General features: G+C 37.8%; 1 protein-coding gene across 1 annotated transcript in view; it reads left to right on the top strand.

Moving 5' to 3' along the window:
- ANO4 (anoctamin 4) overlaps nucleotides 1-24,044 on the top strand; it is a 187,298-nt gene that overhangs the window by 122,840 nt on the left and 40,414 nt on the right. The window contains exons 9-15 of the mRNA XM_066549687.1: nucleotides 1,562-1,693; nucleotides 11,186-11,292; nucleotides 13,150-13,205; nucleotides 13,733-13,854; nucleotides 20,216-20,350; nucleotides 21,095-21,191; nucleotides 21,713-21,773. Of these exons, the coding sequence (XP_066405784.1) occupies nucleotides 1,562-1,693; nucleotides 11,186-11,292; nucleotides 13,150-13,205; nucleotides 13,733-13,854; nucleotides 20,216-20,350; nucleotides 21,095-21,191; nucleotides 21,713-21,773 (710 nt within the window). The remainder of the gene's footprint in view (nucleotides 1-1,561; nucleotides 1,694-11,185; nucleotides 11,293-13,149; nucleotides 13,206-13,732; nucleotides 13,855-20,215; nucleotides 20,351-21,094; nucleotides 21,192-21,712; nucleotides 21,774-24,044) is intronic.

Below are 24,044 nucleotides of genomic sequence, written 5' to 3'. Positions count from 1 at the left end.
GGTGTCTAGATGGTTGTCTGAACACTTCGGAAGAGTCCGCATTCACATGTAGCAGAGTGGCACCAGTGCTTGAGTGAGGTAGATGCAATCTCCCAGGTGCAGGTCCCTCGTGAGTGGCCCTGACATTCCAGGGAAGTCAGCAATCATGGCCCGGGAAGGTTTCATTCATACGTTAACAGACTTGATATTATCTTAAGGTTGTCCGGGAACTAATTGAATAAACATCAGACTCTGCTCCCAGCCGGGTGGTCAAAGACATAGCTTGGATTTTGCAATATTTTATACATAAATAGCATGAATTATCTCTATCATATACTACACTTATGTTTAAAAATGAACGTTAGCTTTCTTGTCCATTTTAAAACCTGGTGGAAGAAGGCTGAATATTCCAGGAATAACTCTGTGAATTTTAAATGAAAATATATGACATTTTCACATCACTTCACCATATATTCAGCTGCCTGGATATGGGTTGTCTTCCCTCAAACTGACTGCGCAGAGGTACTGGCATTTGCTGGTCTTAAGAGTTCTTATGTTGGCCGTTTCAAAAAAAAAACCCAAAAAACCAAACAACTACAAAAAACCCCAGAAAACAAACAACCCCCCCAACCATATTTCCAGTCCTTGAGTTTCTTTCAGAGCTGAGCTTTAAGTTCAAAGGAAGTAAGGGAAGTAAATTCTTATCCTTTAGCTCCACTTCTGGAAACATTCATCCAGTGACTGAAGTATGGGCACACTCCATAATTTGTAGTCCATGATTTTTGCAGGGATCAGTGGTTAGGACTTGGAGCAGGAGTCACTGTGCTAAGCACAGTTTCCTTGGGAGCTTTTCATTATAGCATTCTAGTATGGATTTGAATTTGGTTTAGATTGTCTTCTGCTATGAGGTCTGGTTGTTCCCTTCATTTCACTGTGTATCTTTGCATGAATGCACCTGTAGTTAAATCTGCCCTTCCTCCAGCTCAATCACTGTTTGTTTTCACCTTCGAAATGTAAGAATCTGCATAGCAGTCACTTGTTAGCTTATACACCCAGAGTTCTGGTTTCATGGAGGTTATAGTGTTGCAAGAAACAATGAAATGAACAAAGTAGCCTATTTTGTAATAGGATGAATTGCAAGGTAAGAATCTATACGGAGAGCAGTAACAGGCTGTAACTTGCTGGGTTTAGCTGCCAAAGATTTTTGTCACAATCCCCACTGTTCTAATGTTTAGATGTCCAAAATCTAACGTTGGTCAAGCCTGAATTTTAAACTAACTAAAAATGTGAGAAATAAAGATTTAGAGAACATGCCAAGCACTCACTGGGCTTCATAAGATTTATGGCAGCATGTACCATCAGCATTGCTTTTCTGATGAGACAAAATAAATGCTCCTCTGCAGAAAGCTGGTTGTGAGTAATCGAGTTCAGCATATGTAATTTGGTCTGCCTCAACAAAAGTCAAAAGATATTGCACCTTTCCTAATTGTATATATTTAGTGTCCTGGTTTGATAACCTGTACTTCATAATGTAGTGGAAAAACCCATTATCACAAATGCTCATACTTATCATGTGCTGCAGGATCGAGAAACAGATAAGCAGGTTCCGAGGATGGTTGCCCAGAAAGCCAATGAAACTGGACAAGGAAACACTGCCAGATCTGGAGGAGAATGACTGCTATACTGCTCCATTCAGCCAACAAAGGATCCATCAGTGAGTATTCTAGCATATATTCTAGCATCTCAGTGGCAAGGTGAAAACTTTTCCTTCTGGATTCACCTTGGAAAAAATTGATTCCTTTGTTCATGTCTTAAGGACTAGTGCCTTCATATTAGCCCTTTTTCACAAAAAGGAAGAGATAGCAAGTCTATGTTTCTATTAATTAAAGTTCCAGCTCAAAGCTAAGGAAATCAATGGGAAAGTTCCTTTTAATTCACTGGAATTTCAATTACATCTTTAAAGGGATCAAATGGCTATTTTCTCTCAGGTCAGAACTGCAGTTGTTCTTTTTCACTTAAAGATGTGATTAAAACTTTTCTCAGCATTCCTTATGTATTTAGCATAACCAAAACTAGTCCTTCATCACTGATGTTTGAAATATTGATACTTGAATTTCATTCCTAGTTATGACTGTAGAACAAACAAAACTCTAAAGAAAACAGACAATGTCAATTTGATTGCATTTCTCTTTCAATTTTATGGAAGCAAAACTCCTTGCAAAATGGCAGTGTTCAGACAGTGTTTAGACCTAGCAGTGACACTTTTCCACCAATGACACCAGTGTTGGACAAATGTCAGAGAAATCACTTGGCTACAAGAAGCCTTTATTCCCTTGCAAAATGCAGAGCAGAAAAAGTCCCACATAACTTTCATAACTCATATGAAATTTAAGGGATGTCAAATTTTTGATGCCTCATGGGTAGTTAGAGAGTTTGTGATATGGGAAACAGTCATTGACTGAGAGCAAAACCACAAAGATTAGGCAGCACTGTTGAGGATACCAAAAGAAGACAGAGAATGAATTATAGGTTGCTCCAAATTCTGAAATATGTGGTTTTATTCAGGGAGAAGCCAGGTTGACAAAGCTCTAAAATACCTCATTTTGAATGAATAATTTTTGCAGGGGTTTGATTTACTAGCTGCAATAAAAATGAGTAAAATAAACCTCTGCCACAAATGGCATCTTTCCAAATACAGCAGAAAAACAAGAACAGGTGCAAAACTCCAGGAAAATTTCAATAGAAGTCTGTTTGATACAGAGATGGGTCAGTTATTGTGCCCTGCAAGAGGAAGAGTAGGTGCAAACTAGTTTGAGAATAACTAGTGATACTAAAAAACTAATAAATCGGGATGTCAGCAATAATGTTTTTATTACCAGTAATATTAACTGCTAATGTCCCTTACAATTACTGCACATAGGAAAGGGGTTGGTAGTTTGTTCTGAGATTTGTTTTTGTGGCTGAAAGGAAGATTGACGTTTATGAAGAGTATTTTTAGAGTATTTTTTTTTCATTCTTCTGCCTTGCTCATGTTCATGTTGGTAAACTGTCAGGAGAGTTTATAAGTGTTAGTTTCATTAACACTCCTGCTGTTGTTTGACGCTTCTTTTACATCATGGCAGCCTTGGAAATTTTACTCCGTGGCAGACCTGACATTTTCTGCTTAGCTTTCTGTATGTAGTCTTCCTATCCTTTTGTGTGGGGCTGATAAAATGTTGGCTGAGCTGGCCTCCTCCTCCCAGAAGATGCTGACTCTGACAGCAGTGGTGTTCCTATTGTGCTTCAGCCTGTTCCTTGTGCCTGACTTGTTTTGTTTCACTAGAATTTTGAAATACAATGACTTGTTCAATATTTTTCTACTGAGTTGCATGCAGGTATTTCAATTTTTTAACCCAGAGACCCACAGTATTGTTTTAGGACTGTGAAGATAAATAATCACTGAAATTCTTGAGATCCTGAAAAGGAGAATTGCCATCAACAGTAATGTTATGATAATTTAGTTTCCATTTTGTCAGTGGTAAGAAAAGTCCATACACTTTGATATTTGGGACAGTTAAGGTTTTGCTAGTATGCTCTAACCATGTGACCAGTACAATGTAATTATACTGGAGGCTACAAACTTGTCATGGGTAGTTACTTGTGGAGTTCAATGTTCGAAGAGCACAGCATCCTACAGTCTAGAAGAGCAGTGACAATCTCCTTCCTACTGTTGGGCCTTTAGCTGTGACTCTGCCTCCTCTTCCATCACACAGTTGTGCCAAAACTGATTCAGAGAGAACAAGTACAGGACTCGAGGGGTCCCAGTACCAACCCAGTGTTCAGCTAGCTGACCTTGGAGTTAAGACTTTTCATTGAACATATGGCATTTTTTGAGCAAAGTAAATGTAACTCATTCAGTTCTTGAAGTTCTCAGAGGATGCAGAATAAATGTGAGTTTTTTAGTCCTTTTGCACTGTATTAAGGTGGTAGCAGAAAAATGCCACCAGTGTCTGCTTTTTGTCAGAACTTATGTACAGATTTTGAGTTTTAAGTTTACAGTAGAAGCCATACAATTTTCCTGCACATCTAGAATCCTAAGTGAGAGGAAGAGATTAGTGGGAAGTACAGTCAACTGTTCTTTGAGAAATACCCACAGGAACCTAAAATATATAATCAGTCTTTTAATTACACTGATGAGGATTTTTCTGGCTATTGTACAAGTATTTCTGGAGAGCAAGATATGTACTTCTGGCAGTTGAAAATATTTTGGGTTTCTGTGTTGCCATAAATTACTGTTTATCCAAGATATGCTTAATGAAGACCATGAAGTGAATCTCTCACAATTACAACCATCTCGGAAGCACAAAACTTAGTTTTCAGATAAGATCTCCATGGCCTCACAGTAGATTTTGCCACATATCCTACCTGAAGGCTGCCAAATTCTTCCTTTTTTCCTGGTTTTATGTGCTTTGCATCTTCTAAAATATTATGCCTTAAATATTCATATGAGCTTGGCTGCATTTGAAATATTGCAATTTGGGTCTAAAATTCCTTATTTCTTCCTTTCTTCATAGCATCAGATGTCTTTCATGTCAACAAAGAACAGGCAGTTTATCTTTTGTGATCTAGCCACAGTTTCCACATAGAGGGCTCCAGTCCAATACAGATTTTACAACATGACTTGAGTGGAGACTTCATTTGTGATAGTTTCTTTTAAAAGCACGGAAGACAAAGAACTGACAATACTTACAATTCAGTGTCTGGGGTGGAAAATAATTAAGAAAAAAACCTTACCTGAGCTTATTTCCATAGGAAATAATATTTTAAAAATAATCATGTACAAGGAGTGTATGCAATTTTAGTAGATCATTTCAATAGACTTGTTCTTTCTTGCATTTTTCTTTCCCATTCAGATGGAAAAAGGCCAGTTGTGGAGAAATTCAGCTTTCAAAAAAAAACTAAGTTTGTTTTAAGAGGCACAGCTAGCCATCTCTCCTTCCTCCAAAACTGGCAAAGTAGAAAACACAAGAATGACATTTGTGAGATATGACTATAACTTTTGCAGCACAACTTCAGGTTTTCTTTTAAAAGCATTATGGCATATTTCATAGGGTATATCTCAAAACTGTCAGTACAAGAGAAGACCAAAATTCATCTTATTTCTTAAGTAATAGAAAATCTCTTTTTGGAGGTAAGTTCTGCCAAGCACTTCTTCTTTTTTTTTTTTTTTTAATTTTGTGGAATACAAAAAGATTATTTTCAAGATAGACTTCTGAGTAGTGTCTCTTTTTTGCAGCCACACCTTGGAAAAGGCTGTGCTTATACCAAAGTATTTCTTCTGAAAATTGTCTTTGACAAGAATGCACAAGATGTGAGAAATGTTTACCATTAGACACACTCAGTTGTTCTTCTACTACATCTTATTTATTTATCATGTAGTCAGCTGCTAATCACTTGGGAATAGTAACAGCAGCAATTAGCTGCAATTTCTGAGATAACTGTACACTAGCTAGGGAAATATGTTAATTGCTGTTTAGAGATATCAAACTCTATATCAGGAGCTATTTCCCCTTTGTTTTATCTTTCAAAGGCAATAAACTCTCTGATTAAATATTAACCTAATACATAATTGAATGACCACTTAAAATAAATATTTGTTACTTAGTGAAAATAAGATTAAAAATTTACTCAATTAGGAGGACTAGGATAGTAACATGATTAATTAAGCAAAAAATGCCCCTGCATACCAGAGGTTAATAGATTTCTTCTCATTTATATTATGTCCCCTTGTGGTACATAAGTCTTGTATTTTTTCCAGATTTCCAAGATATGTGTCTCTCAAAGTGGAGCTGCTTTTCAAGCTATTTCTGATGTTCAAATTGATCTTAACAAACCCCGTCTCTACCAAGATGATCTGTGCCCATGTTCCCTTGAGTCCCCTCGCCCCAAAATCATGGATAGATCAGGGAACTACTGCACCTGGAGACATGGCACAGGGCTGCATGGACACTTACTTGTTTTGAACCAGGATGGTCATTCTGGTGTTTAAATACATCTACAGAATAATAACTATCCATCTTTAAATGACTTTTTATAAATGGGGAATCACAGTTTTGCAAATCCTGCTCTCAAACAAATCTTTGTGCTGCCAAACTTGGACATGCCTTGCAATGTTTTTTTTTTATTCCCTCTGATTCTGGAAGTTTCAATTGCATGAAAAATAGTAAGAAGCAGGGCATCCCTGAAAAATACAAAAGGCTCCCTCTTTCTATCTCAGGTGAATATTTCTAAGTGAACTAATTTAAATTAAGAAGCGATCTGGGGGGAAGACATCTGGGGCAAAGGCAGAGGAAGGTGAAGGAGGGATTCAGCACTTTCATGACTTTCTATTTTACTTTGGCAGTTTTGAGGCTGTGGTGCCAAATTAGAAACGGAGAGAGCCACTGCAACATTCTTCGTCCCTAAGTGACCCTGTTTTAGGCCCTGTATGATATGAAAACCTCCTATTAACTATTAATAAAAATGTCCTTTTATATAAAAAAGACAGCTAGCTGCAACCTTAAAAATCAAGCAAAACAAAAATCAGCAAGTGCTAATAATATAGCCATTTTCAAACAAATAAAGTAGAGAAATGTGTGGTATTATTCTCAGGGGAATACTGCAGACTCACATTGTTGCTGTTACTCCAGCTGATGATTTACTTTCTCTACGTTAAATTAGCTAAAAACCTGCTATTACTTCAGCCAACAACCGGTTGGCTGTTGGCTCTGTGATTTACCTGGGAGTACAGAAGGTTGGGCATTTTTCATGTGCTAAGGAATACACTACTCACATAGAGATCACTACTTCCAGCAACCTCTGTGCTCTTAGTTTGTACTGCTTCCAGCAGAAGGCAATTTTAGATATGGTGTCAGACTGTTTCAGTGTCTGTGGACCCACAGTGCAAAGATACACACGGATCTGTGCATGCATCCATCCTTCCTTTGTGTCTTTGTCAGCAGGCCACAGGTGTTCAGATTTCATCTTTTTTTATCTTGTCACTAAAGCAGAAAAGAGCCTTTTCCTGCCTTTTGCTTTCCCAAAATATAAAAAGTAAAATAAAGCAAGAAAAACAAACCCACTTTTTTTCAAATGTGTATTCAAAGATTCAAGAGCTAAATTTACCCTTTAAGGGTTTGTACAACCTGCAAAATTACCAAAGACAATGTGTGAACAGGAATTCATTGGTAATTTTTTCTTGGTTGAATTTGCACTAATTTGAGGTCTTTCTTTAGACAACAGTTAGCTTTGCTGTGCTTTGCTATCCACAGAAAGATAGTTTGAAATTTCCAGTTCACAGTTTAGTTAAAAAGGCTACAAATATAGCTTCAAAGCAATTAACCTTCACTGACTCTTCATGTCTCTTACAGCATAAATGTAAGAGCAGTATTTCCAGAATGACATTTTTGAAAGGGACTTTAATTAAGGATCAACTCTGGAAGCTTTCCTTTCAAAAGTACTCTCATTATCTTCATTGGGATTTTCTTTTTGAGTAAGGAGAGCTCACACAAATAAGACTTACAGGACCAAGTTAATGATTATAGCTGTTGTGGAACAAATCACTGGCTTTATCTACCTATACATTAACTTCACAGGTAAAAAAAATTCTAATACATTAATCCTTACTTATTTTTTGTCTTACAAATGAGGTGACAAAATTATGAAAACCACCAGTGAAGAGTCTCATAAATAAAATCTAAACTCTTACTGAGCCTGAACACAAGCTGTATTGCTCTTATGAATATTCAAATCCTTGTGTTGAAAATATAACAAGGGCAGCAGAAACAGAACAGCTGAGGAAATTCTTCCACCTAAAAGCAACAAGGGTTAAAAAACTTGCTAGAAAGCCTCTGCATTATACAATTCATAGCTCAGTAATGTCTGATAAATGTTTATGTGTACCTGGTTTGAAATTGTCTTCAGCTCTGGCCCCTGTGAACTGAAATTTGAAGTGTGAGATTCTTCACAGACTGAGAAAATCTTTCTCATCTGAATTCTTTGTTGGATGCTGTAGAACATGAAATAGCTTTGATGGTTATTGTTTGACTGTGGATTTACCACCCACACTCAGAAATAAGACAAACTGAAGGACAAAAAATTGGGGGGAAGAAACATCCATGAAGCATTGGAGAAGGGGTGGTGGTTGAAAGGGGTAAGCCCTACACTGAGCTTCCTGATTCTCACCTGACAAGAGCAACTCCTGTGACTTTTGGGATAAATTGAAACCTCCCTGACATTGTCCTAATTTATGTCAATGTTGTAACACAGATACAGCTGCCTGGGATATTCTCAACCTTTCAAGGCCTTCCACTCATGTCTGCCTCTTTTTGTTTCCTGTGCTAGAGGTCCCTGCCCCATTGATTATGGTGATGCTGCTCTTTCTACTCTACAGACAATTTCACAGAAAAAAAAGGATATTTGAGTTAAGCAGATTTTAAGAACCCTATGACTTTTATGTTCAAAAATAAGGAAGAATTATTCTTTAAATGCTACTACATGTTTTAAATGATACCAAATGTTACCACCAATTCTATCCCAAAGTAATGATATTGTTAGGGATGGTCCAGGACATCCAGAGGACTCATTTTTGGCACTACTTTTTCACCTTTGCTGAACTCTCGCATCTCTTCTTTATCCATGTCTTCATGAATAACATTCATATATTGGAAAACACTCAAGGGCATGTTTTTGACCCACTCTGATCACGGTGAGTCCTTCCTCTCGTCTCCCCCTCCTGCCCTTACTGGCACAAGACTGGGCAGGGCAGAACCTCTGCAGCTCATATTCTCACAGGTGTTTTAGGACTGCTTCAGCTATTCTGGAACAGGCAGAGTTTTTCATGGCAGTTCTCATACTGAGGTGTTTACATCTGCTTCACAGGCACATCTGGTTATTTCTTCTTGCCCATGTAAGATCAAAAGCTATAATAAAACAATTACTAAGTTTTCCAATGAATGCAAATTACTGAAGTGTTTCTTTAAACAAGTGATTATTTCTTTGTTTTTTAGAGTTCCCGTAATCCCTGATTTTTGCCTTTTTGCATTTATGACTCATGAAAATAGAAATTCTTAAATACAAACAAAACTATTAAACAAATTCTTCAGAAAAGATGTTGAAATGGCTATCTCTAGTTGCAGTATAAGACAGTTGTGATAACAGATGAGAAAAATAAACTTGTATTACAAAGAAAATAGATTAAGGTGTTATCTGGTTCCAGGTTGCAGGTGTCCCAGATAAGCTGATCCAATTCGCAGTTGAATCCTACAAGAACTCGTCAGAATGACGAGTCAAGCTAAGTCAGAATGAGAATTACTGTGCTGTTTTGGTATCTGAGAAGTTATCTTCACAGTTCTTTAACTGTCTGGGAGGTGGGGTCTTGGATAGTCAGGCAGTAAAAGAAAATTAAATAAAGAGCAAAAATCTCTAACTATTCATTTCTGTTTTACTCCTGCCTTTTCATTTGTTTCTGCTGCTACACAAACAGCCTGTTACAGAGTTCCAGCTTCAGCTGAAAACAACACTGTTCTACCTGTTTCACAGTTTAGATTTTATAAAATATAATTTCTATCAGCATTAAGATTTACATGAATACAGTATGTTTTTTCTCTCAAAATACTTTTTGTAGTCATTATTTCACATACTGATTACTTTCAGCTGAATTTGATAGAGATGTAGCAGTAAAGATGCATCTTTATATCCACATATCTTTCTGTATCTGAAAGATAAGCTCAGTCTTAAATAACTTTTGAGTAACAGCAGCTTGAAATAGAATAGTGGCCCCAAACAGTTCCTATACAGAAAAGGCTGTGGCCAGTGGACACCACTTGCATTTGCTGTTTGGTATCAGCCCACTGGTAAATCAGCATGCACGTGGTGGTCAGCCAATATGCATAAATCTAATTAACTTTGGTAGGTACTGTAGGGCATGAGTAGGACTTTGGGAATAGCAGGGAAATGGGAGGAAGCCAGAAGTACTGAGTACAGTAGTGAGTAGATTGTAGACACAAAAATGGCCTGTGAGTATCTGGGGTGAAGTGGCAAAGGAAACATAAGATAGTAATCTCTAGAAAACCAGGTTTTATTACTTCGGGTGCTCTTGGAGCAATTTGTCTTACATACCTTTACTTTAGGATTTTTTTTTTTACTGTCAGCCTTTGAAGCAGAACAAAAGGATCTTATGTACACATTGTATTGTATTGAAAATTCAGCTGAGAATTTTGATAATAAAGAGGGAGTACATGAAGTTCTCAAAGTCCAGAAGTTGGTCTCCTCGTTTTTCAAAATTACTGTGGAGGTGCAAAGCTGTATATTATTTCCCATGAGTAAAGATTGATTCTGGAAAAAAAAAATTCATTTGGGTTAAATTACCTGAGGGGAAAACTGAGAAGTGAATCTCACATTGTGCAAAAGAGAAGGTGAAGTGAATCCACACCAAGCTCCTGATTAAGATGATCTCATTTAAGGTCGTATTTGTCTAGTGTGCTCTCCTACAGACTCATCTCTCCATGCCATCTCTGTGACCTTAACATTTTATTTATCAGTTTATTCAATTCTGCAGCTCTTCAAAAACACAGATGAGGAAACCAATATTGCCTCCTATCCACAGGGTTTGTTGGGTTTTTCAAAATTTATTCTATCTAACCTATTGAACATAGAACCGGTATTCATACTTAACATAAGTGGCCTCTTAGAGCTAATTTTCTACTGCATTTTATCTTCCAGGACCAAATGTGGGAGTATATGATACTTTCAATTTCTAACATAGTATTCAGTAACAGTTTTCAGTAAGCATGGTTTACCAAGTAGATGGTTCCAACTGACTCTTAATGGTAAAGCATAACAAAAAAGCCTGGAACAGATGTGAAATTCTACTGCTGCACTTACAAAGATATGTTTTTGCAATTTTTTGTGCAAGAATTTTGTAGTTTTCAGTGAATTATCTAAAAGTGAGGCATATCATAATGAATACTTAAATATCTCCACGTAATTCTTTGTAAGAGAATGAATACTGTTACTGACAGCATCTCACCTGGCTAATCATCTCTTAATCAAGTGTCTTTTATCCTCCCTGCACTTGCTTACATACTGTAGATTTTTAGAGTGCTAAAGAAAGTAATGGAAATAAATATTTGCCTTAAATGTGCTCTTACATGTTTCTGAGATGCTCTTGGTTTTTATTTTCATGTAGCTTCATAATACACAACAAAGATACTTTCTTCAATAATGCTACAAGAAGTAGAATTGTACACCATATCTTACAAAGAGTGAAATATGAAGAAGGGAAAAACAAAATTGGTAAGTACTGAGCAATGTGCTTTTAAATATGCCTTTAAAAAAAGAAAGAAGAAGTCTGCCTGGCCTCATAAGAGGCTCTTTTCCTTCCTTTTTAATCACCTTGATTTTGACTGTTTCCATCTCACCCACTGCTGTGGTAGGGGCTTTGCCTTGGAAGATGTGATCATCTCCCTGTAATACCAGTCAGCTTTCACAGGCACATCACCACATGGGATTTATCACCTCTGCAAGGGAAGAGGCTGATTTAAACATGAAATATTAACAGATTAGGAGCAGTGAAGCAGACAGACTCATGCAGGAAAACTTTTATTCTTTCATTAAAATGTGCTTGGGAGGATGGCAAGATTTGTGCTGCTTTACATCTCAGGCTACAGGGCTTCTCCCTGGATACCTATCCATCTCTAAGGGAGATGGAGGACTCTGTATCTCTGGTGTTGCTGTAAGTCAAAGGAAGTTCACCATTGATGTCCTCAGTGCAAAGAATGCTATAACTGTGGCTACATTTTCAATTAGAGAGTGGACTGGAAATTTGGAGAGGCACACATGCAGGCCCGGGAGAGCAGGCAGTGACAGAGGAGGGATAGAACATGAAATAGTGGCCACCTTCTGCCAAATCATACAGAGCACATACAGCTTGAGTCCCTCACAGAGACAAATGTAGAGACAAATCTCCATAAAATTCTGCAATCTATTTCATTTCCCTGAAATAGATTGAACCTCACCTTTCCTGAAGAGGAAAATATCCCAGAACTTCACTTCTTTCTTTCTTTCTCAGCTGCTGGGATGAGGGCAGCAATAGCCCCGAGCAGAGCTGATGTTGCATCTTGCCCAAACACCTGCAATCCCTGCCTACCTAAAGATCCCAATCTCCCTCACATGTAAACTTGTGCTGTACCTGTAGTAAACACAACCTTGCACTGATCACTGGGCAGAGCAAAGCCCAGCTCTGCCGTCCAAGTTTTACTTTTCTGACAGAGACATTGGAAGAAAACATATTTTGCCAGGCAGATAGTGATGCTACTGCTGAAAGTGTTATTCATGTTGACTTAATACTTCTCATTGCTGTGTTCTTGCTGCTGTCTGTCTCCTGTGAATTAGGAAAGGAATCAAGACTCTATGCCTCTTGGTCAATAGGGTTCAAATACCTTCAGGTTCTTCATGTGGATTGTTTTGCATTGCTTGGTAGCAGTACAGTCTTATTTTGGTGATTTTCCAAGTGCAAAGCACCAATCATCTCAGCAATCATTATTTCTCCAGGCTCTCATTGAAGAGAGACATGGCCTGAGTGAGTGGGTTGTATGGTTACTTTTTTGTGGTAGGATGGATAGGAATGATTTTATTTTCTGGTCTTTTAATGCTGCAGCTTGTCTTGTTCCTTTCTGTCTGTTCAGCAATTTTCATAAGACATAAGCTGAACACATTTTAAAAAGTTGTTATCATGTGGAATTGTGAGTTTCTGTTGCTTTAATGGTCTGCAATTCAAAAATGTCAAGACCTATCCTGAAGATTTTAGCTCCCAAGATATGCAGCCTTTCATCTAAATAGCTTTGTTAGACCATGTTTTATAATGTCAAACTTTAAACCTGGTGTAAAGTCTCCAATTTCAGTGAAGTTACTCTAAAGATGGATTTGGCAAATTAATCTTTAAGCCTCTAGCATAATAAATGATAGATTCTGATTAATATTGTATTATTTCTTAGTTATCAAAATCAGGGGAAGATTAATTTTTCTACATATATTGTGTACTGTCAATTGGCTTCCATCTTAATTTAGCCAGTTTATGAAAATATGTTTTGCTTTTTACTTCACCATTTTTCTGCTCCTGTTGATAAATAATTGAATACATTTGATTCTTAGGTCTGAATCGATTGCTCAGTAATGGCTCCTATGAAGCTGCATTTCCTCTTCATGAGGTATTTTGCCCTTTTTTTTTCCTTTTTGAATGGACATTTCCCACAAAATTTATTAATTATTAATTGTGTAATTATTTATCCTTAACCTTATTAATGTCTGCCTCTGACATGCTTCCATTTAGCAATGCTTTTTTCCTTGGGGAAAAATTAGGGGCATTTCTTGCAAAAAGAGATGAGGAAAGAGGGTTGTTCCAGTTCTGTTCTGTAAAAACTCTTTGAGTTGATATATCAGTATGCTTTCAGAGAGGAAAACCACCACACTCTGGGGTGGCTTTTTGAGATTCTCCAAAGATTTTCTTTGCATTTATAGGCTATGACTTGAATATAATCTATTATAAATTTCTTAGTAAGAATATTCTCAAATCTTAGTGACATCAGTTGATTTTTTTTTTTAATGCCATATTTAGTTTTTGGAGCACAAGTATGTAGTTTGCATAAATTGTGTTATCCATGCTGCTAGTAAGAGAGATTTCTTAAATATTCATTTTTGCTGCTGTTATTCATTAATGTCCAGATTTGTATTTTAGGGAAGTTACAGAAGTAAGAATTCAATAAAAACCCATGGAGCAGAAAACCACAGACACCTGCTCTATGAGTGCTGGGCTTCCTGGGGAGTGTGGTATAAATACCAGCCCCTGGATCTTGTAAGGTAAGACTTGCCTGCTTTTGCTATGTCACATTAGAGATGCTTTGAGCACAGGTTGTTTCACTTCTGATAAAACCATGAAAAGCTTATTTAATTCATGTGGTTTTTAAAAACTGATCCTGAAGTAATGGGAAACCATTTAGTTCATGGTGACACTACATCCGAAGAAATATTTAGAGAGGAGTTTGTAGAAGGACCTGAAAGTGAAAGTTTCCTTCCAGAGTTTCCTGACACCGTAATTTGTAATGAAGTGTTTACAGGATATTTAAGAGGAAAAAAAAAAAGGAGGAGAAGGATCTGTGGAGGCTGGGTATACTTGATTAGACATCTGTCCATAGGAGGTGTTCTTTCTCCTTGGAGCATGGCTTTGGTGAAAAATAGGCTCTCACCAACTAGATCTTCTTTTTCCAAAGAGCAACCACAGAATGAGCTCTGGAGGAAGTTTCATGATGCTTACAAATGGCACAGAGCAGAGCTTACAGTTGCTGATTGTGCTACTGTGTTCACAACACTAGTGATGGAAGTCTCTGCTGTACCACTGCCCTTTAACTCAGACCAGCTACATCACCAATGTCCAGATTTTTGTTAATCTTGGAAGTAGTCTGCAAAGAAGAAAACACTGAGAAAGTTGAGATGTGATTCCAAGTTCTTACAGTCCCTTTAAATAATGTTTTCAAATAGCCTTGCATGCACTAATAGAGGATTACATAGATCTTGTGCATATAGAGAGAGCCAGAGCCTTTACTGATCATGATGGCAGAACTAATATTGGACAGTAATTGGCATTTTCTACGTGAAGAGAGGAACATGGAGCTACAAGGGCCTGTTAATAAAGTCTTCAGATGTACCAGGAGCACTGAAGATAGATTGACCATCAGGAAGGGTCATCCACAACATTCAAATGGTCCAGCTTATTAATTGCCTCTTTCATCAGTCCTGTGACTAATAGAAAACTTTGCTCTTATTTATTCTCAAAATTGTTTCCAGATGAAAGATTTGTAGAGGGTAGCCCTGGAGACAGACAGTGTTACTGATTAAGGCCATATAAAACCTATCCATTTCATAAAGCAGAGAGTTTCTTTTCCATGGATAAAAAGCTAACCAAGAAATACAATAAAAATTTTTACTGATTCATGTAATTTTTTTACTCCTTTATGAAATAATTTATTAAATCTCATAATTTAATCCCAAAAAATTTTTTTATTTCTTTTTTTTAATAAACTGGATAGACATTTGGTTTTTTTTTTTACAAATTACACCATAGAAATTGCTGATTTATGGAAGAGCCAACAGTTATACTGAAGGGGTTTTTTGCTTTTAATTTCCCAGTACACAACAAGATATTATTATCACAGTACAAACAACTCATCTCTATAGAGTTTTATAACCATTTTTCCATAGTGGTCAAGGCTACTGTTCTTCATCATTTCTTGTTTATGAAAGTGCTCTTGAGGCAATATCTGGTGTTTGGTTTAATTTGATGATCAGGCATCTGAAAGGTTTGTGAAAGTATGAGAATAAATGGTAACAGAATAAGCAAAGTTAGAGATATGATTATTCTAGACCTTGATAGCAACCTTCTTGCATTGCCTGGGTTTAAAGATTTTTAAAGAAAGTTTATTTTTTCATGAGACAGATTTTTCAAAATCTATTTAAAAAAAAGGCAATTGCTATAGACGCCCTAGCTGAAGTCAGGAGTGTCCTGCTGTTGTTGAGAGCAGGTGTTTACCCAAAGAGGAGAGGGACAGGGGGAGCTGTAAGATTCCCTGAGCATTGGCAGCAGCCTGAGTCACAAGACACCAAACTCAGCAGGTCCAAAGCTGCAGCCCCAGCCCAGCCTGCCATGTGCTGCCTGGAGCACATCCACAGCTGTGATGAATTCACTGAAGGAGGGTGACAACAAAGTGAAGGGAATGCCTTTTCCTTCTCACTTCACAGATGCTGGATTACTCACATTTCCTCAGCTCCTGCTGAGTTTTCAGAGGATTTGAAGATTTGGGAGGAGCTAAGGAAATGTGAGTAATCCAGCATCCATGAATGAATCTTCCCCTTCTACAGCCACTCTCAGCAGTTCACATGTCTATTGAGCTGGAGACTTTTCCTTGAAAAACTGATGACACCAGCAAGACCTGCTGTTCATTTCACTTGGAAGTGTCTCAGTGGGCACACTTTAAAAAGAAGCTTTTCTCAGTGCCAGTTCTACAGCAGGGAAATATCTTTTTTCCCCCCATAATAAGAATTATGTAGGATTGTGCTTGAAGGGTGTAGTGTGGTCATCTGTACAAAAGGAGCGACTGGATGTTGCTTCTTCCACAGACATCTGGCCAGAACTTACACTGCTAGCTGACATTATGCTTTAAAAAGGCTAAGAAATAAATTAGATGTAGATAGTACATTTATGTCACCAATAGATGTGCTATTACTACCCTAAAGTCAAGTTACCACAATGGTAAGTGAAAATATTCATACTCCAATGCTGTTTTATTTTTTCCTTAGATGTTAAAATGAAGTTTCCATCTCCTCTGCTGCCAATTTGGCAACTGCAGATTTCATTTAATCTCATCAGCTGGCTGTTATGGAGATACTAGTCACTAAAAATAAATGAGGAGAAGTCATTTGAGGGAAATTGCATGATTCTGCTTCCACTCTGCTTTGAAACGTGGCAGTACGATGGCACAGAGTTGGCATAATTTACAAAGCCACTCCTATTAGACAACAGATGTGGTACCACGACTTTAATTATACATCTCTTGGAATTTAGTGTCCATAGATGCTTTAAAAGAATAATTTGTGACCTTTAGAATTGATTATAATTCGTATAATTGATTATAATTGATTATAATTCTTCTTATAATTAAAAAAGAAACAGGTCTCAGTATATTTATATGCTTTGGGACCATGTAAATCAACAGAAACAGTGGCAGTGATTCCTGGGGGCTTTGGATCACCTCCTTCACAATTCTGTACATTGTTGCTTCCCTCTTGATTGTGCACAAATTGCTCCTGCTGCTGCTCGTGCATGTAATTGACAGGACAAAAATGCAGGGAGGAAACTGGTTTTTAAGTGATTGTAAAGGTATCTAAATGAACTTGGAAGCAAAAACTGATACCTGAGTAATCTGCATTTTGCTCCATGTTTCCATTAAATATCTTGACTGCGAGCTGACTACTCCCTTTCAGTCTCCTGTCAAGCCTTCCTACCCACCCCATTGCTTCTGACATGAGAGCTTCATATGTCCAAAACACCTGCTGGAAAGCTCTAGTTTCTGTGGTGTAGAAAGTTCTGTACAGGATTTCATTCTTACCTGCAAAAGAGTTAATGAAAATAGATAGGTCCTTGGCTTGAGCCCTGATATGTCTATATTCTAGATCCATGACTTCCTCCTAGGCATATCAAAAGCAAAATATTCTGTAATGAGAGTCATTAAGTATAGGATAATCCAATATCACATTTCATAGGTTGGAAATTAGACTTTGTAGCTTAATACTTTCCAAAAATGTGCCTTATTGATAAATATTAATATTGAAATCTTGACCACTTAAGTCATAGCTCTACCACTGAAATGGGTTGAGGGGATATACAGTTCACCATTAGGGTAACTGGTATTGAAGGGCTAGTATACAGGCTAGCTTACAATGAGAAGCTGAAATTACATTTTTATTATTATTTTGTTGTTGCAATATATATAAGGATAGGAGAGATGGATTATTGTGTTAGGTGCTTGGGGATTTTTTATGTCCCTCCTTTTTAGGTTAGTTGTGGAGGAAATTTTCTGTGGGAGAACCATTAAAGACTCAAACAATTTTTTTCTGTCCATATTAATAATCTGAAAAATTGGATAGTAATTAATTAGCAAAGTTAACAAGAACACAAAGATGTTATCAACACTGGAAAATTTCAAAGAGGCCTTGAAATGAGTAGAATGACAACAGGTTAGATTTAGGTATAAGTCATGCACAGTGATGCATTCTGGGAAGAAACTTCTGGAATTCTTTGTGTACATTGCTGAGCCCTGGCTCAGAAAGAACTGCCATCACTGAAGCAAGCTATATGAAATTTCTGTTCTTGACATAGTGATAGAAGAAGAGAAGGAACAAATTTGTTCTTCAGACAAATATTTGGGGCAAATTGAAGAGGGTGACAAAGGCATCCACACATTTTTCATCTCCTGAGGGTCATGACGGTCCAGACTAGCTGAATTACATATTGGAGTAAATGTGGAACTCCTCTGAATATGGCACCTAGGCCTCCAAAGACCTTCTCACTGGCATAGTTTGTTTCCATAGCATTTAACTGAGTGGTATCTGAGCAGAGACTAAAAGGAGAAATATGCAAACTATGGGGCCAGAAGACTTGATATATTAAATTGATCCTGATGCAATTTACAGTAGTACAGCCTGTGCCTGTAGAGTACCAGCTGTGTTGCAAAGGGCAATAAGGGAATATCGATGTTGTTTATCGATATTTAAACCAATATGCATCAAAGTAATGTCAACATCCTACATTTAATTTTAAAACCCAGCTCAGATGCCTTTTCCTTTCTTTTCAGAGATGGGTTTCTCCCCATCATGGACAGCCTTCTTTATGCACACACTGAACTTTGCTTGGGTCTTCATCTAGGATGAAGGTGTTTGATTTCTAGATCAAAAGGAATACTATGATTTGCACTGTTAGATTGAAGGGCTCAGAAGGGTAGGGGTTTATTTTTGCCATTAATGCTTGTCAGCTAGAGGGTTGAAACAAGGAAGCATTCATCCTTGAGTGTAGAGAATGAAGTAAAAAATAAAGCTTGATGAAAGTTAGGTGGACTTCACTCCTTTGAACAATGTACGTGGAGAAAACTAGGTCATCCATATTTAGTGGAAGTAAGCTCAAATGTGAGTTTGCATTTTTGGAGGTGCAGGCACAGACTGACATCCTGGATGTCAGGAAAATAATCAGGCCAAAAGTTTCATGTACACTCTTAAATCAGGTCTTAAAAAGCAGTTTGCAGTGTGTTTTTTACAATCAGAGCTGCTGCCCTTGTCAGAACTGAGCATGTAAGCGTTAGCTTACCATCTCTTTAGTCTGGGAATTTGAGTCTGTTGAATGACAGAAGAATAAAAACAAAATGACAATACTTGGCTTCTTATACAGAGTTGGTAAACTCAAATGAAAATAGTCACTGCAGATCAGTATCTTCCATCAGAGCATGAGCTCAGGCAGAGAGATGTTTCCCACACTGGAAATTTTTAACAACAACTTGAAAACTGCTAATTTTGTGCAGTCCAGACCAAGTGTCCTCCAGTGCACCCAGTGCTAGAGACAGTCCTAGGGCTTTCCATTCTGGCTGAGAAAATTTGGCCAATGATGTTTCCTTGGTAGAGTAGAGGAGCCAGCAGTGCTGGCTGTCTGCACTTGTTCTCTGGATACATCAGAAGTTGCATCATTAGGGTGGAAGAGAGTTTCCAGTAGCAGCTATTTTCAAACTGAGTGGATATGCAAGTTTAAGTTGTCTACAAAATGTCTGAAGCACAAGCATACCATCCTGCATCATTCTTTAGAACCAGCCTTGCAAATAATCCCCTAAAATCTACTGTGCAGAAATCAATAGGACAGTACATGAGCCTGCTCCTCTGCTGATGAGTTCAGCAGGTTTTTGTGTGCTTGATGAATTCTCTAACACATAAATAAAGGGTTGGTTGTGTTTGGGAGGAGGTAAATTGCTAATGAATATGTATGTAGCAAGATAAAACTTTCTGGCTACTTTGCTGCTAGTTTTTGAGTAATATATCTAATAAATCAGGATCAGTTCAGACTGCTTTCCTCAAATCATTGCAAGATGATGGACCTCACTTGCACTTCACTTTCCACTGCAGTAGAATCGTGAAATTAGTTTTGCAGAAACTGAGCTAAGAAAATAAATAATCAAATGAAAATAAACTGTATTGGAGAATGAACTCTGGCTAATTAATTTCTTAGAACTAATTTGAGCTCAAATAATTTTTGCTGTTATACAAGCTTTAGGGATAAAATTTATTTCAATGCAATTATTCAGGCAGTAAAATCAAACAGCCAGAATCAAAGCACACCATCAATTTCCCAAATACAAAGAACTAGCTTTCTAAAAGTAACTCAGTGTTTCCTTCACGAGGTCACCACTTATCTAACTGTAAACTGTGGTTATTGAATTTTTAAATTAATGTTTTAAGTTCATTACTGAGGCAGGTCCCTCAGTGTGTATTTAGAAGCTTAGTTGAAGGCTTTTAATCCTCTTTAATCTACTCTTCAGATATGATAGAAATATTTTTTTCTACTAATGAGCAAGATTAAGTAGATTATTCTAATTAGCAGGTAACTTTGTTGTGTTTTGTTTTAAAACAGACGGTACTTTGGTGAGAAAATCGGGCTGTACTTTGCCTGGTTAGGCTGGTACACAGGGATGCTCTTCCCAGCTGCCTTCATTGGATTATTTGTCTTTTTGTATGGAGTCACCACTTTGAACCACTGCCAAGTCAGGTAACGTGGGAACTTGTAAAAAGAAATCGCAACTGTGGGTTATTATGAATAATTTGAGAGATCTTCCCACAAGCTGTTAATTATTTCATTTTAAGCTATTGAATGAACAGTCAAGAAAAGACTGCCTAGTTGTCATAAGGTACCTGGTATCAAACTTCCCATGTTTTATGCTCCTGAATTGGATGAGAGGAAATTCTTCTTTCCCAGTTCCAGTTGTTAATGGTGCTGGCAACTCAGAACAAAATAGGGGAAAAGCAGACTCCTCCATTACTTTTTAAGAGGCCAGCACAAGAGTGGGGAATTTTCACTCTCTATAAGGCTTTTCCCAAAGATCCACCACAGAGAGGCATTCCTCAGATGAAGAAATCCCTGGACCTTCTGCTGAGTGCTGCATCTCTAAGTTTTTGTGCACTTGAGTCACAAGAGTAACTTCGTCTGAAGTTATCCTCACCCTCCTCCTACCAAAGGTCACTCTGACTCAAGGAGAAGCTGGAAATGGTAAAGAGATACTACTAGGTTGTCCCTGGAGAACTGCACTCTGCAGCTATGACTAAACTCTGTAGTCTTAGACAGTCAGCAAATATTAATTATACACATGCCGTTATGAACATCTTGGCTTCAGTTACAGACCAGTTTTGTTCAATAAGTAACTGAATATTGGCAAAGCCTATCAATCCAGACAGATTATTGTGCAGATTGTTGTAGTAACCAAGCTATTAATTTTTGTCTTTTCTATTTTTCCAGTAAAGAAGTCTGCCAAGCTACAGATATCATAATGTGCCCTATATGTGATAAATACTGCCCCTTCATGAGGTTGTCAGACAGCTGCATATATGCCAAGGTATGTTCTAGGCTATGCAAATAGAGATACTTCCTGGTAAAAGCATGAATTTTGCCTTTTGCATTTGTCTTTAGTGAGCCTGGGTAGATGAAATCTTGAAGGGACAGATCAAGTTCAGCCAATATTAGCACTGTCTTTAACCAATGTTTAATTTGGGTTGTAAAATATTTGAATGCAATCTGCACTTTGAAATTCAGCAGTGTCAGAGGTCGTGTCCTAGAGCTATGTGTTACTGTGTCCTTGACATCAGCCTTTATCTTCTCATCCATCCTCTCTGTGTGGCTCCATAAAATTAATGCTTTGGGTCTGAAATGATGCTCACATCTGGTGTTGGCAGGGGTCAGTCCCAGCCCAGGCTGGCAAATAGTCCTGTCAATTCACAGGTGGATTTCACATGTCAAGGGAAGGGTCCTCAGGATTGTCAGGCCAGCTAAACTCATGATCACATTCATTTTAGTTAGGAAAATAAAAAATAAAGGCCTATTATCACAAATTTATCACATTATTAATATATCTCTCAGGTAACCCACCTCTTTGACAATGGAGCTACTGTCTTTTTTGCTGTTTTCATGGCAGTGTGGGGTAAGTTTTCATTTTGATATTAAGTAATTGCACCATCCTTTTCTTAAAGAATATGATGCAACATAGGACTTTTTATTTTCCAGCACATTTTTATCTGACACTAAGAAAAAGAATATAGGCTAGAGACTTTTCTGTTTCTGCAAAAGGAAGACGCAATTGGTTAAATCAAGATTTTATTTGATAATAATTTTTAAATTCAAACAGAACCATGAATGCAGTTATGTAGTGTCTACATAGTACATATATATATATATATGTATATAATTATATATATATATTATATAATATATATATAATTATATATATATATAAGTATATATATATATATATAATTCTGTGGGAATTTCTAACCATTTTTAAATCCTTTGGTACTAAGGCCTTCTCTCTATTAGTGCTCAGGACTTCTCCTAGCTTAGGGCAGCTCAGTTTAGTGTCAGTATTAAAATGGAGTAGCATTTTTCCCCACCTTACAGAAAGGCAGTAAAACTTAAACCATGTAAGCTGGTTGCAGTGAAAACAAAGCTCTGATGAAATAAATAAAAGATTTCATTGAATGGCAAATTGATCCGAGTGTGGTCTAACTGTTGCCATGGAGGCTGAATTTTGCTCATAGAAATGTTCTATTTTTGACTCAACTATTTTTCCTACTATGTCATGTAGGCAGAATTGAAGGCAAGAGGAACCAGTAATTTCTGGCAGCACAAAAAATTATTTTAAATAATCCCTGAACATGCCCAGCCTCTTAGCTGCTACCAAGCCATTGTGAGAGAAGGTTAACAACTGTAGAAAATGGCTCAAGAAGGGGACTCAAAACCAGCATCCAAGTCCTTGAGCTACCCAGATTGAGTCATTGTTCTCCTGTTCTTACTCACACATCTCCAACTGCTTTGGAAAGGTGTCCAAGTAATTATAATCGATTTTAAACTGCAAATCTCTTTACTGAACCACAAGAAATATCCAGGAGGCACCATTTGAGCCACCAGAGCAACATAGATTAGCTTACCTGTCTATCTCAGTTCCTTCCTCCAATCAAGCCTATTTATGCCATTTCATGTAATACTAAAAATATTCAAATATTACAAATCACACTTAAGAAAAATCCACAGATCATGCAGTCTTTATGTTTCTGCTTGATATTTCATCTTTGTTTCAGAGCTACACAGAGCTAAGGATCACCAAAAATTTCTAAGCCTTAAAGATTTCCCTTAGATACTTACTCAGCTTTTCCAAACTCTTTCTCCAAGTAGAGAGTTTCCAACACAATATACAGGCAGGGAAATCTCTAGGTAGGAAAATTGATGGGTTAACATTGCTGAACATCTCTGGCAGTGTTCCTAACTGCTGGTGAGCATTTCTTCAGAGTGCAGATTTTGCACCAGTGTTTTTGTTTCTCCTTAACAATAACTGTTTTCAGAAAACAGCTGTACTCACAGCATGGTTTCTGTGTCTTAGCAGTGCCCAGATCCAGGGCTGAAGGAAAAGCAGCTCTAGGTAAGGGGAGTCCCTCACAGAGGTCACCATGCCCAGTTCTGCCTTGTGGTCACTGCCTTTGAGACGCCTGAGGAGGCTGAACATGCCTGCTACAAAATGTTGTAGGCCCTCTCCTCTCCCTTTCCTCTCTCCAGTCAACAGGAACCACATCTCTCTCTGGTTAGCCTCTCCTTCCTCCCCTTCCTTCAGCATCACTGTCAGACCCCCAGACCCAATTCCCTCCAGGAATCTCCACACCAGCCTGCCAAGACTGAGCAATGCACTGCCCACCCATGCACCTACAGCACCAAAGTCCACAGTGAGATGAAAAAAAAATACAATAGAAGCTGCCCCCAGATGATTTGGCTATTGGAGAAGAGACTCTAGGAGAGCAGCTGGGGTGAGAGCTTTCCCCAGCACTTCTGTTGGCTTACACTGTGCTTGGGAGCTGACTGGCAAGAGGGAGGGAGGGCAGCACCAGCAGGAGCTGTGAGTGTAGGGTATGGCTTGGGGAATGGGGCAATCCTCTGGCTCCACACAAACCACACTTCCTTAAAGAAGAGTTTGCAGAGAAAACAGTGAGATTGTGGAGATATTGTCCATGCAGATAGGGCTGAAGCAACATTCAAATAAGGGAAGTCACACTTTCCAGGGATTTTCTGCTCCTGTATTTAGGAGCTGGCTTACTGCCTGTGTTAAATGGGATTTCAGTCTGCAGTAGGCCTACTGGCAGCTGCAGGCATTGCCATCATGGCAGTAAATCATAGAGGAAGAGAAGAACCAATGATAGCAGTTTGATTG

This window comes from Molothrus aeneus, chromosome 5 (genome assembly GCF_037042795.1).
Source record: "Molothrus aeneus isolate 106 chromosome 5, BPBGC_Maene_1.0, whole genome shotgun sequence".
In the NCBI taxonomy this organism is placed as follows: Eukaryota; Metazoa; Chordata; class Aves; order Passeriformes; family Icteridae; genus Molothrus; species Molothrus aeneus.
Note: the sequence above shows the minus strand (reverse complement) of the source record. Positions and strands in the feature narration are given on the sequence as shown.